The sequence below is a fragment of the Anopheles moucheti genome, chromosome 2, assembly GCF_943734755.1.
Source record: "Anopheles moucheti chromosome 2, idAnoMoucSN_F20_07, whole genome shotgun sequence".
Taxonomy (NCBI): Eukaryota; Metazoa; Arthropoda; class Insecta; order Diptera; family Culicidae; genus Anopheles; species Anopheles moucheti.
In genome coordinates this window covers 9,360,644-9,375,803 of record NC_069140.1, presented here as the reverse complement: position 1 = coordinate 9,375,803, position 15,160 = coordinate 9,360,644, and the positions used below count along the sequence as shown (strand labels likewise).

The window sequence follows — 15,160 nt, the reverse complement described above, 5'->3', positions numbered from 1 at the left end:
TGGATGGATTACCGGCACGTTCGCGGGATTGTAGAAACCCGTCCCGTATGCCCACTGATATACGCCCTGCGGTCGTTGTCATCTAACAGCAGCAGCAGGATATTCCCCTCGCGTTTTTCATTCTTCTCATTATACGATTGAAAATGGTGGGTCGGAAAAGCCTGCAATTCCACGACGGGAGCGACGGGAATGTCGGAAAAATCGAGACTGTACGGTTGTAATGGTATAGAATTTCGTGCGAGGGTGTTGAATAGGTTGGGTGCAATAGAAAAGGCTATTCGGTTTGGTGTATGCATCGTTCTCCAAGGTAGTACGCTGTGCCTTCTGCCTCAGATCCACCAGGAGCTCGCTTTCTTCTCGCTTTCTTGTCGTTCGGTTTGTGAGACAACGTGCTAGATGAATAAATGATGTCCCTTTTGCCTGTTTTATGATGCATTTGAATGACGACAGTGTACCTTTGTTTTACGACAAGGCATGAAGACAGCATGAGCTTGTGAAGGACCAGCAGACGCGTTGGAACGCGCTTGTGTTGGTCGTTTCGCATTGTGATTGTTCACCAAAAACAGTGGGAATTAGAATGCAATGAGAAAATGATTGTATTTTTGCAACGGATGCAACTCCAACAACATTCCTCTCACTGCAATTGCCGCATCTCTGGAGGATTCTCAACGAGCCAATGACAATTACCGCAACATGCGCTTAATAATGTGAACATGTACTTCAAAATGGGTAATTGATACCACCACCGTCACCGGAATTAGATTCATTCAGGAGGAGAGCAATACTCGGAATAAATTGTTCTTTCCTTAGCGGTGCTACCAAAGAGACCCGCAAGAGTACTCTGGCGCTACCTGGTAGCAATTTGTCTCAAGCACATTACCAGTGCGTACCGTTCGGAAACAGACTTGTTGAAGCTCCCGTTGAAGTAGTGCTTGAGTCACTTGAGCAAAACTCGTTGGCTCAAAACAACAGCTGACAACCGCACTCATCTGAATTCATCACCCTTTCGCGTCGCATGATGGGAAACGGGGTGCGTTTTTTTCCCTTCCTTCGATTTACTTTCAATAAAAAAAAAATTCGCGAAACTTAAAACCAATGTGGGATGTATGGAAATGTAATCATCCATCGGAAAACAAATTTGTCAACACAAACGATTTGAGAGAGTGGAATGGATAAACAAACCCCCAAAACGTTTCACTTTCGTTGGCGCTGGCTGGCCGGCATGACGAATGGGCATTTGTTGTTTGGTAAATATAGACAGGAAGATTTACAAATAAATAGCGGCCTTTATTGAGTTGTCTTATACTAACATATCACTAGTGCTGCTTTAAACGGTCGGTCCGGTAGGCTCTTCCCCGTTACCCTGTTGCCACTGCTTCTTAATGATGTCGGCTGCCCGTTCGCCGATCATGTAGTCAATAGCGGAGGACTGGCCGGATATGGTTGTCGGCACCACGCTCACATCTGCCACCCGCAAACCCTGGACACCGTGTACACGCAGATCGGATGCTACGACCGCGAGCGGATCGCTGACCGGTCCCATCCGGCAACTTCCCAGCTGCTGGTACGCCGTGCTGGACAGCGTCCGTATGGCACAGCGCCAGTAGTCATCGTCCCGCTGATCCCACTGTTCACAGTTCGGCAGCGGAATACCCAGCACGCGTGCATCGTACCGGCGCATGGCGGGTGACTTGGAGATACGGACCGCTTCCTTAATGCCTTCGAGCATCGTTTCAACGTCCCGATCGGCGTGGAAGTAGCTGGGGTAGATCTTGAGCGCACTGTACGGGTTGATGCTTCGCAGCTTAAGGTGACCCCGCGATTCCGGATGCAACAACACCACACTGGCCGTCCATTGGTCGTTGTGCAGATGCTCCAGTGGACGGTACACTTTGTTGTAGATGGCCGTTTTGATGCGTTTGCCTTTGCGCAGCCCAAGTCCACCGTCCGAGACGAGCGATCCGGTGGAGAACACGATGGCAATGTTGGGCACACCCGGTTCGGTGGTTGCGTTCGCGGTACGCACGAAGCTGATTGCTTCGACACCGCCCGGTACCGTCAGGGGCCCTTCGCCCCGGAAGTAATCGCCGAGCGAACGCAACTGGAAGCGGCTGTCCGTCAGCAGGGCCTGTCCGGTTTCGTTCAGCACAAACGTAAGCCCGTTGAAGACGGGACTGTCGACGAACGATTGGCCGACGGGTAGGTTGCTCACGAGCGGAAGATTAAAGTTCTGCAAATGCTCGCGCGGGCCGACACCGGACAGTAGCAGCAGCTGGGCGGAGTTTATGTTACCGGCCGTCACGATCACTTCTTTGCGTGCGCGAACTTCGTAATTGCGAAAATGTCGCGTGTACGTCACACCGTAGGCCGTTTTTGTGTCGGAATTTAGCAACAACTTCAACACCTGGCTGTAGGGCTGGACGTGCAGGTTGGGACGGTTGTAGAGCACCGGTTCGATGAAGGCACGGTACGCCGTCTGGCGCATACCGTGCAGTCCCGTCCGCTGGACGTATGACACGCCGAGCTGTGATTTGCCGTTGTAGTCGATCTTCCGATGACCGGCTTCCCGGGCACCATTCACGAAGGTGCGCGCCAGATTGGTGCGGAATGGTGGGAACTCCACGTGCAGTTCACCGTTCTTACCGTGGTAGGTAGAATTTTCCAAACCTCGAAGTTCGGCGCGTTCCGATTTGAGGAAGTACGGGAACAGATCCTCATGTGACCAGCCTGGATTACCCTGTGCGGCCCATCTATCGTAGTCCGAGGGATTACCGCGCCCGTACAACATGTAGTCGAGCAGTGTCGTCCCACCAAGTCCTTTTCCGTGCGGCAAACTGCAACGCTGATCGATCATACCTGCCGAGGTGGATTTTAAAGAATATAAGCTTTATGTACACTAGAATCACATCCCGTCCCAGGGATCCTACCGTAACAGGATGTATTTTGTGCCTCTGCAATGTCAGCCCAGTTGTACTGCGAACTCTGCAGAAACGTGGTCAGCAGTGGGATGTTCTGAAGATCATTTTCACCCGGGCCTGCCTCGAGCAGCAATATCTTCCACTGGGAGTTCTCCGACAGACGATTGGCAAGCACACATCCGGCCGCTCCAGCACCAACAATAATGAAATCATACTCGGGCACTGACTGTCGGTAATTGACACCTTCTGATCGGGAATAGACGAAGCAGAATGGAGGAAGACAATGATCAAATAATGCAACGGATCACTTTTTTTTTGCTTTTCGTAAACTTCACGACAACACACGATCACTGGCTCTGGGGACTGTTGGGAGCCTTGAAGACACGAAGTAGGAGAGAGAAAACATCGGACAAAACTGATAGTCTCGTGGAGAAATTTCACTTTTTCTCTGACAGATTGTGAGGCTTTCGCTACTTCCTGCTTCAGCCAGCCAGCTTTGGAGTTGTGTCCAAGTTGAAAATATTGCGCCTTAAAACCGGAGGCGATCGCGCAGTGTAAAGCAGGAAATGCACAACGGCGAATCGAAGCGAGTGAGTGATTTGTTTGCCTACCGTCCGGATAGTGCTCGTTCAGGTACCGGCCAGCATGGGCGAGTGTTTTGAGCAGAAGGAAAAATCCATTCACTGTCAGCGCACCAAATGCAGCGATTAGGATCGCCACAATCCACGAGTGTCGCATGATGCTGCTCAAGAGTAAATCCGTGCAAGATCCCGTATATCCTGTGCTGTAGTGTCCCAAACCAATGCACTACTGTTACTGGCCTGCAATGCGTCCACTACGCTCGCCGTCCACAGCTCAACTGATCGCGGTTTGGTCGTCTTTAGCGGGACGTACCATGAACTTGACAATCGTGAGTCGCTGAAGGAACCTCCTCACCAAAGACCGTGACCGTTGGTGTGTTGCGTCGTGTGTGCGCTGCCGCTTGGGGTGGGATCGTACGCGAAGATAGATGATGAAGTCGTTGTCGCGTCGTTGTTTGTCGTTGCAGGCATTTTGGATGCGGCCAGGTCAGGCTATCGTGCGTGTTATGATCGATTGAATTCCCGCACTCCAGGAGCACGAGGTTGTGTGATGAAAATCCGTGTGCGAGGAAGAGAAGGAAAAGAATGAATTTTCGCGTGTTGTGTTGCTGTTGTTTTCTCCCTTCTTGGAGTTTGAGTTGCTAATTATGTTTCCCCTACAGAAATTATATAAATGTCCGCAGCTTCTTGGGGGTGTGTCCAGCGCTGTAGGCTGTAAGATTGGATAATGTTCAGAGTTAAAAAAAAAGCTTAAATTAGTTATCGGAGTTAGCGGGAAAATACCGTTAAGAGTCGCGTGAATGGACAGGAGTTGTGTTGGATGTTGAAGATTTTAAAATGTTAAAATTGAAATACAAAATCGATTTGATTTCTGTGTTTCAACAAAACAATCATTCCAAGTGCAGCTTAATAATGTTTCGGATGTTTTCAGAGTAGTGTGAATCATTACTTCGTATTGCGTGTCACTTTTATTAGCATAAATCCCTTCTAACCTGTGTGCGTTGCGTTGAATGGGTTGTATTGTTTGCAAGTGACTAAGAGAACCATTAGCGCACTGCCGAATCGCCACTGATATTAGGTCAGCCGAGCTTTAAGTAAGAAGCGGGAAGCATTTTTGTTGTCGTCTCCACTTGCAAGGCATGGCCGGGAACGGAATCGGTGTCAACGGTAAACTTTCTCCCGTTCTGTTTTTGGCACCGAGCAAAAGTCATTAACTTACGCTGGATAATCAAAGCATGTTGCCGTAAGAAGAAAAAAAGCAAACAAAAAGTACCCTGGGAGGTTACGAAGCTACTAATTAACCTCCACGTTAGATGGAAAGCTCGGCATGTACGAAAGGATGTTCTTGTAGGGTTTTGTTTTGTGTTTTGCTTGCTGCACCTGTTTCCCCAAGCGTAGACATCTTTTTGTTGTTGCTTTCCTTCGTAGGCGCCACAAATCCTACACGGACTTCATATTAATCTCACGTAGAGATGCGAGATTTGCCGATGCCACCGTTGCACTTTCTTCCCCGGGTGTCGCAACCTTCCTGTTTGGTTCTTCCGTTTGTTTTGTGTCGACTGGACCACCTTCCCGAGCTGGCGGACTTTAATCGCTTATTGCTCCCACTGTTTTGTCCTTCTCCTCCTTCGCTCACCCAGCTACGGAATTTCTTTGTCCACCCACTGTCGACCCCCCAGAATGGGGCACTGTGTGTGTGTGTGGGGGGGGGGGGGGGGGGGGAGGGAAGAAAGTATGGAGAACCTTTAGGCACCGAGCGTGTAGCTACAGGTTGTCGTTGCTCTGTGAGCCAATGACCGGTGGTTCTATATCGGGAGCTGACCCCACCGAGAGAGGTGTTGCTTGCGCCGGGGGAGTTCGTTGTCCGTAAGGATGTTCTTTCCCTTTGCGCGCGCTGGCCGTTGATGCAACGGACAGGGCGAAAAGAAAGGCGAATGCAATTACATAAGTTATCGTGTGCACGTTGCACCGCGCCCAATGCAACAGTGTGTTGTGGCAGACAGTGTGGTACGGAGTGTGATTGATTTTTTTTTTGCTTCATTCGTGTAGTGTACAGAACGTTGTCTAGACGGAAACCGGTTCGGAAAAATCTTCACCCCTCACACACACACTCATGCCGTGTCAAGAATTCTGATGTTTGGTGCATTTCTTTTTGGTTGGCTATTTTGATGAAAGTGCGAACCCCAGCAAAGCTACATTTTCGATTCTCCCTCAGGGGCGTCGGATGGAGGGTGGAATTTATTCTGCTTCCATTCCGAACAACGTGGCCATAGAAATGGCCTTCAAGGATTATAAATACAACCCGTTATATGTGTAGTACGGCTTGTCTCGCGCCTGTTGGTCCATGCCGTCGAAAAAGACGATCAGGACGGAAGTAGACCTGGCTGTGACCTGAAAGAGTTCTCTTGTTTCACCATTTTGGCAAACTCGTGGGTAAACATTTCAGTTTTCAGTCTCGTTTGCAATACGCCGGGCAACGCGCGGACATTGGGACGATGCGCGGGCAAACCCGGAGCGTGGTTATCATCGGTGCTGGTTGATTTGGTCATCGACATATGTGCGGTGTCGTCTCGGCCCGGTTATTGGTGGTCCGTTTAGAGTGTGGCACTGTCACGTTGTTTGTATAATAAATGGCTTAATTGGATGGTGGTGGTAAACCGTTTGCTTTACCCGTGACAATCATGGGGTGTTGGGCTGGATGTCGCGAGTCGCGCGTAGTTCTAAAAAAAATATGTAGCTGAACATTTCAATCCTTACCGGCTATTGATTCGACACTGTTATCGGATTTCTCTTAGCGCTCCGAACTGCAAGTCCTATTGAAATATTGTGTCACATTTGCAAAACTAACGCGAAGCATAACAAATTGGAATATCTTTTCTTAATACTTCAATAGTTTCCGTGAATGAATGGACGATCGTGCCAACTTATGGGACAAGTGTGTAACAAAGAACTTATATTTTCGGTCAATGGTTGTCTGAAGTTTCTCGTGTTGTATTCGCTTCACTGTTGTACCGCGAGACGCACATGACAGACGCCCTATATCATGACCTTCAGATGGTCTCCACGGTATGGAAGCATAGAGAAGATTCTGGGCAGTTATGCTAACATGAACGGAAGCCTGCAGTCATTAAAAAGGCTTGTATGTTTTCACCTACATGTTCCCTGCCCTCATTGTTGGTGTAATGATCGTTTTAGTGCGCCAAGTAATGCGTCTAACGAATTTCGCAGTTGTTTGAAATCTTCCGGTACTATATGTGCTGTTGGTAGAAAACCTTCCTCAAAACAATAAGGAAACGTTTTGGATGAAATTTTACTACCAATCGTAAAAAGGCCTTATGGGTGTCTTGTTTCTAATCGTATAACTATCTGATTTCAGCATCTTTTAAAATGTGATTCTTCGCTTACGAACGAACACCAGTAGTACAGTGTAGCAATAATATTGTTAAGTTTATGTCGATTCTTTTATGATTGTTTATGATTTATAAATATTGAAGCTCATAGGTAATTACATAAATATAATGTACTGATCGTCTTTTTTGTTTTCATTACAGGTATGTTTGCAGTTCATTTGTGACAAATGCATCAAAAACCAGCTCGTTCAGCTAGAACTATGCCGATCTTTCATTTATGGCCTGAAGGTAATATCGTACTGAATGCGGTCGGAAATGTATGCGGCAAACCAAAAACATGACCGAAGTTCATGACACCTATGTCAATTTTATTTGCGAATTTGTTGGGCATCGCTTAGGGTTTAAAACAGATTTAGCATTACAGTTTGCTTAAAGCGAAATTGACCTCCAAATCACAACCTAGTCATAGCATAAGATACTTATGTTACCAATGCAAAAGTCAACGGCTTGCACATCAATTGTGAATATTTACCGATACGTACGCAGTTTCTTTCTCACAAATGATCATTAATACTTAGGTCAACTGAAACGTTTGTATTTATTATTACCTAACTATTTATTATTAATATTCATTATTATTTATAATTATATTTCTGTCAATTCCTGGTTTTTTGAGTAAGCGCATTTAAATACTGTTCCGGTGAATTATACCAGTCCTGCAAACGCTTCATGTGAAACGTGGATTGCATACATTCAGGGGCGTTCGATTTAAACGAACGCTGCGTACGATACCTTTAAGCGTTACAGCAGTTAGCGACGCCGTTCTAGTTCGTTGCCCCAGTCCCAAAAGCTCTTGATCAAATCGGATGCCTTTTCAGCAATCATGTATACCGTCGCCTGCGTATGACCGTTGGATACCGGTAGCATTACGCTAGCATCAACAATTCGTAGATTTTCAATTCCATGAACTTTTAATTCCGGCGATACTACCGATTGACCGTTCGCTCTACTGCCCATTGGACAGGTGCCGTACGGTTGATCGGCTACACGACCTACGTGACGAACCACACATCGCCAATAATCATCCGTACCATACCGAAGCTGATCGCATGGAGGAGCTTTTAGTTTTCGTGCCCGCAAACCTAACTTTATGAACTCCTCTGTGCGCAGAATCTTGAGACATTCCATTATGCCATGCAAAATTTCCTCCATGTCGTTTGGGTTATTGAAGAATTGTGTGTAGATTAGGGGATTATCCATGGGATCTATTGATTTGAGTCGCAAGAAACCGCTTGACGCCGGGCTTAGATGTATCAAACCGAGTGAGAAATATTCTCGCGCATCTCGTGGTTCGTACTGGAAAAGGATCTCATGACTGGGGCCAAAACCTGTCGTTCGTTGAGGTGCATTTAGAAATGCAATTGCTTCCAACTTCTTTTGTGGCGTCGATGTTAGCGTTCTATTTGTGGCCAGGTGTAAGGGAAACGCTATGTATCGAAGGTTCATTGTTGCACCGACTGGCAGATCTTCGTGTACTGTTATACCCAACGGTTCCAACTGTGATTTCGGCCCGATGCCGGACAATAGCAGCAGATGGGGTGTAAAAATTGGACCTGCCGAAAGGATCACCTCTTTGGTTGCACGTATGTTTCGCTGTTTACCATCAATAAGAACTTTCACGCCCACCGCTTGCCTTGTGCGGGGTTTGATTAACACCTTGGTAACTCGTGCCGACGTCATGATGTGAAGGTTGGTAAAGAGTGGTTTTACGGGTGAGATGTACGCGTCGGACGCTGTAATCCGCTTTCCGCGACGATTCGTTAATTGCACGTAACCGACGGTTTGATTCGGATCTGCGTTATAATCGGCCGTTCGTAAACCGAGACGATTGCAGGCAGAGACAAAAGAATGCACGAGGGCTGACTTGTCAGTCATTCCGAATATCGGAACCGCTCCGCCATTGCCTCGCTGTTGGCGTGAGTTGACGGAAACGTTGGCACGATAATTTTCGAGCTTCAAAAAGTATGGTAGTACATTTCGATAGGACCATTCCACATTGCCTTGCTTAGTCCACGCATCATAATCTGATTCACTTCCTCGGACGTACAGCATGTTGTTGATCAGAGTATTTCCTCCCAGCCCTTTACCGGCTGGAATTTCGCACCGCTGGTCACGTTCTCCTGCATGGAAGTGAGAAGCGATGTAGCATTATCTATGCAGAAACATCCTTCATCTTCGCTTACCTAGACACGAGTTCAGCTGGGGTTCTGCTCTAAGGTTCCAGCTAAGATCCGGACCGTTATGGACGTCACCAGCTTCTATTAGCAAAATTTGCCACTGCTGCAACTCGGCCAACCGGCTAGCGATCACCGAGCCCGCGGTACCACCACCAACAACGATAAAATCGTACACGGTCCTGTAGCTCACCTCTGCTAAGCGAATTAAGCGAAAAAGTTCATTGACACGTTTATTCGACGCACGACACATTTAGCTTGCGTGGCTCGCCTCTACCTGTCTGACTTGTTGGCGGTTTCGGCGGGGATGATGCTACCAATGGCAGTACGACGCCGTTTAACCATGGCTGCTTTTTAACGCAATGTGGCCACCATAAAAAGGATTGTGCGATGCCAGCAATGGCAACAACTATCAGGAACTTTATACTGCTGCTCCTGTACATGCTGCTTTTAGAAAGCACTAAAGAACCACTCGCGAAACGAACGTCTAGAAGGTCGTAAGGGAACTGATCTGCTGGACGCAGAACAAGCGCGTGATGCCGCGCTGTGATCATTCTCGGTGAGTTTGTTTTTGATTCTTGATTTGGCAAGAAAAAAATCAGCCACAATCCTAGAGGAAGAGAGAGAGAGATAAAGAGAGATAGAAAGAGATGTGATTATTTAGCAGGTTTCTTGAATATAGTGGAAAACGTGTACATTGTGCCTGCCTGTTTGCTTTACCAATTTCGTATATAAGCAAACCATATTCATACGCACAGAGAACTTCGAAAGCAAATAAAATCAGTTAGTGATAAATGGCGCTCACAAAAGATTTAAAAAGCAATATAAAGAGTGGTATTTGCGATACTTTTCCACTGTTGGAACCATACGATACGTTACGCAGTTTGATGTGATAATCGTACGGCGAGTGCCGAAAACCTGTTTCCATTTCTACACGGGACGATTCGTCCGGATTCTGAGTGAAGCAGATTTATAGGGGAGACCACTTGGGATGCAAACGAAATTATCCCGGTGTGATAATTAACTGAAGATCACCCAATCCTTTGCTCTGAAGCCATCATTGTTCAAGGGTTTTTGGATTCGCGCACTCTCTACAATGGGTAAAGCTAGGATATAGGGTCATTCGATGGAAGTTCAAGGCCCATTTAGAACGAGATTAATTAATTTTGTGTTAGCCTGGGAATAAACATATTCGGATATAGTTTTAAAATATGTTAAGAAAAGGATATTTCTTACTGGGTTTATTTGAAGTTTTGAAAAACTCAATGTCATCTCTTATTCAACAACCCGGCATAAGCAACTCTTCACGATTTTCAAACATTTCACGCGCGCCTGGCTAACTTTACGCACGGGCTATATTGGTATTTTAACAAAGATTTTGAGGAATCACTATCTTGAATCCAGAGTGCTATCGAGGAGTTAGTCTTGAGTCCAAAGTACTGACTTTGCATTTGTTTAGAATCGACTTCATATAGGACTTATATAGGACTCAAAAAAGACGAAAAGATATAATACAGGAGAGCTGGGAAGTAACGAAGTTTTGTCCAGGAAGCCGGATAAATCGTTCCGATTGCCATAAGGATAGTGATCATCTCCGTAGAGGTTCTGGAGGTTAAAGCCAACAAGCTTTTCCCAAAATTCGGATTTGAAAAAAACTGATGCCATTACCATTACCATGGAATAAGTATATGGCGGATATCTGCTTATTGTTCACAAGTTTTAATTCGAATTTATCATACCTTATTTTCTTATCATTATTTTAATGTTGACCCTGAGAAAGTCATTGAATAATTGTAGAAACATTTTTTGTTTGTGCTATGAATTTATGCCTATCCGGAATTAATTATTTTATTCGCGGAAGCACGGCTGCACCGTATATCTAATTTGCTGAATTTCAATTACACTGAGTTAAGTAATACGAATGAAGCTGTTGTTGATAAATGTATAATCATGCTATTTTTTGAGGACATCATTTAATCATATCATTTTAGGTTTGGCTGTGGACAATGCTTAATAACCAACCAAAAATATCAATCAGACCACTTTTTCACCTGTCACTAAGAGTGTGTAGCACTAAAAAGGGACTTATTCTTTTACAACAACCGTTGTGTCGCTGTTCAGGGTTTTGTTGTCATCGCAGAGTAGCATAAACGTTTCTCAATTGATTGAAAACAAAATAAAAACACACACGGCACCATCTGCGTGGGTGGATAGGGTAGGTCAGGTTAGACTGTTTCAAGTTCAGCCGCGGAACTACGGCATCGTGCACGCAGCTGGAAAGCTTCAGTGCCCAGGGAGATGGGCTGTTACACAAAAAAAACCGTAAAAGCATTTTGTACAGCGACCTTCCTGTTCGGCCCTGCCAGTACCGAGTTCGTCCAATTAGCCCGCCTCAACACACGGCCGCAAATATTGGAGCGCCTGATCGACGCACGATTGTGCAGTGCCGATAAAAGGCCGACCGGTGAATGGTACACGCCGACATGATATAAACTGTTCCTTTTAGTGCCGAGCCCGACTGGCTCGTGGTGTCATCTGCCAAAAGGTGCTGTGCGACACATGCAATCGCTAGGAAAGAAACATCCAAAAAGGCACATAAAACACTTTGACGAGCTAAATCATTTTACTCGTCACTTAATTCGATCGAAGATTGACAAAACATCGGAGAATGGATTATGAAATCTAAGTAAGGTAGATGGTAATCGGTGGACATAAATCAGGCGAAACGTAAACATTTTACGATGTGCCTAAATAGTGCCAAAAACGGACATGCGCACGTTGCAATTCTGTATTTCATTTACTCTACTGAAGGTAATCCTTAAGGAATGGAATCGAACTGCAAAATCACCTGTCGTCAGTCGTGAATTTGGAAACCAGTATTTGTTTGAACTTGTGAGTAAACAAAAAAACACACACCTTAATACACCCATGTTGACCCAGAAATTGTTGAAGCTATCAAGCCGGTTAAATGGTAGGTTAATCCTTGCCCAGCCGGACGATTCTAGTGATCATTTCGGGGTAGGACTGATACGAAATACGAAAGCGAGCGGTTGCTAATCAGCCATTGACAGGTCGATTCACCGGTCTTATGTCAAGGTCCCTGAGCCTAGAGAGGGAGCTCCGATATTGAGTGCTCGCCCCAAAACCGGTGAGACCCCTTTGTGACCCACAACAAAGACGATGCAAACGGTAGTCCGCAAGGGCTTCCTGCGGAAAAGATGTTCCGTGTCGCTTGGACATGATTAAGCCCATATGCAATGCTAATGTCTTATGTTTCTTCCGCGTTGGCGAGCGGCGGAGAGCCTTGCGTGGAATGTATACGTTGAAAGTTGATGCTCTACGCATCGCATAGTGACGTGTTTTTAAATATATCAATCGTGTTATACATAACTCCTGGGAAGGATACTACAAACGGCTGAATTGTTTAACCTATATTTTATGCGTTGGACTATATCATCGGCTGCATGTTTCGTTTTTATGCAAAAATATTGTTCAACCATATTTTACGCTATCTACTGGTGCAAATACGAAAAAGAAAACGAACTGTGAGAAAAATATCGAAAGCGTATGCAAGAGGTTAGGAGCAGACCTACATTTTTTTTCCTTACAGAACCCAGTTTGCAGGCCCGGTTTAAAATGTTGCATGTTGATATTCGGCGTTTTCCAAAACGTAGATCGTAGTCCTCTGGAACGCAACGCAAGCGAGCTTGTTGATACGATTCTGGGTAGTGTGCGTGACCGTGACGTACCTAGCGGAGCTACACGTTCGTAGGAAAGCGCCCAAAACCCCCCAAACCCCGCCGCGTACCGTGCGGAATTTTTACGATACCCAAATGCAATGGTCATTCGGTAGGTTTGTCATTGTAGCTCTGTCTGTGTGTTTTATCATACCCACCCCACCCCTACCCGATGTATGCACCGTGCGAAGGGTGGTAAATCGTTGGTGCGGAAAGCAGACCAGTGAGAGAGGAGATGCTTTTGGAAATCTTAAACCGAGCGCGGGGCTTATTTGGGGCTGTCCACTGTATGCAACCGGTATCAGGATCGAGATACCAAGGAAACACGCACTACGAGCAGCGAAGGATTTGACGAGCAGCAGTAATTTTGACACGATCAAATTTCGTTAGCTTAGTATCGGTTCGGACACGGAGCGGAGTTGACCGTTTTGAAGTTGGGTCTCGCACGCAGAGCTTTAGTGGCAAGAATATTGTTACGATGGGTGCATCATTGGTGCGCAATAGATACGGCCGCTTGCCGTCGTTGGTATTGCTGTGTCTGTGTCTAATGGCGAAAGATTCGGCGTGCCAGTGTCCGGATGCGACCGGCTACGCTGAGAGTGACCCGGCAAATGTGCGATTACTGCAGGAAAACAGCGTCAAACAAGCGTCACTGTTGAAGAAGTACGATTTCGTCATTGTGGGTGCTAGCCCTTCGGGATGCCTGCTAGCCAATCGGTTGAGTGAAGTGCGCGATTGGAATGTGTTACTGATCGAGGCGGGTGAGCAGGAAAATCTCTTCGTCCAGGTGCCTATCTTTTCGGCGTACCTACAGTCAACCAGATATAACTGGGGATACCTCGCCGAGCCGCAGAACTATTCCTGTTGGGGTAAGAAGAGAGTGTGGTTTTTGGACCAAGCGATGAATGGATGAAGAAAATGTAGTAACGTTACGATATCTTCGTAGGGATGAAGGATCAACGGTGTAGCTATCCACGGGGGAAGGGCCTCGGTGGGTCGACGCTGATCAACTACATGATGTACGTGCGGGGCAACAAGTACGACTACGACCAATGGGCAGCGGCAGGCAATGAAGGGTGGTCCTTCGACGAGATTCTGCCGTACTTCATGAAGTCGGAGAAATCGTACCTTCGCGAGGTAAACAAGTATCACGGTACGGACGGCAATCTGGATGTACGGTATCTTCCGTATCGTACCCGGCTGGCAAAACTATTCGTGAATGCGTGGCGTGAACTGGGTCTGAACAGTGTGGATTACAACGGTGAGTCGCAGATCGGTGTGTCGTACATCCAGTCGAACGTTCGAAACGGTCGCCGACTGACGGCGTACACCGCGTTTCTCGAGCCGATACTCGATCGTCCCAATTTGCACATACTTACGAATGCGCGCGCGACTCGCGTGCTGATCGATTCGACGACCCAGCAAGCCTACGGCGTGGAGTTCATAAAGGACCGCAACCGCTACACGGTGTACGCCGAGAAGGAAATTCTACTGACCGCAGGAGCACTGCAGACACCGCAGCTACTGATGCTGTCCGGTGTCGGCCCTAAAGAACACCTGCAGGAGATAGGCATACCCGTGCTAAAGGACCTGCCGGTCGGACAGACGCTGTACGACCACATCTACTTTACGGGGCTCGCGTTCGTGACCAACACGACGAACCTTTCACTGCACGGCGACAACGTGATTACGCTCGATGCCTTTCTGTCGTTTCTGCAAGGCCAAGGACCGATGACGGTGACGGGTGGCGTGGAAGCGGTGGCCTTCATTCGCAACACCACAAATCCCGAAAGCGCGGCCACGCCGGCCACGCTGCCCAACATTGAGTACATTCTGACCGGTGGTTCGCAGGCGGCCGATCATGGCAGCGGTATCCGCAGCGGGTTCCGGTTGACGGACAGCATTTACAGCATCTATAAACCGTTGGAAGCGAACGAGCGGGACGCGGTGACGATGAATATCGTGCTACTGCATCCAAAGTCTAAAGGCTACCTGCGCCTGAAAAGCTGCAACCCGCTGCACTGGCCGCGATTTTTTTCCAACATGCTGAAGGAACCGGAGGACGTGGAAACGATACTGCAGGGTATCCGGTCGGCGATGCCGCTGATGAGCACACGGGCCGCCCGGCGGTACGATGCGAAGTTGTACGATATTCCACTGCCGAACTGTGCCAGCTTTCGGTTCGGTTCGGACGATTACTGGCGCTGTGCCATCCGTACGCAGACGACCTCTATTCACCATCAGATAGCGACGTGCAAGATGGGCCCGACGACAGATCCGACCGCGGTTGTGTCCACTCACCTGAAGGTGTACGGTGTCAATCGGCTACGGGTGGCCGAC

General features: G+C 47.3%; 2 protein-coding genes across 3 annotated transcripts in view; one reads left to right on the top strand and one right to left on the bottom strand.

Moving 5' to 3' along the window:
- Positions 1–15,160, top strand: part of LOC128310036 (flotillin-2) — a 141,154-nt gene that overhangs the window by 6,936 nt on the left and 119,058 nt on the right. The gene's annotated exons all lie outside the window — the stretch shown is intronic.
- LOC128310032 (glucose dehydrogenase [FAD, quinone]-like) lies at positions 1,328–3,656 on the bottom strand. Its single transcript, XM_053046565.1, has 3 exons — positions 3,530–3,656; positions 2,928–3,164; positions 1,328–2,856 (listed from the first exon to the last, which is right to left on the bottom strand). The coding sequence occupies exons 1-3, from the start codon at positions 3,654–3,656 to the stop codon at positions 1,328–1,330; spliced, it is 1,893 nt and encodes a 630-aa protein (XP_052902525.1).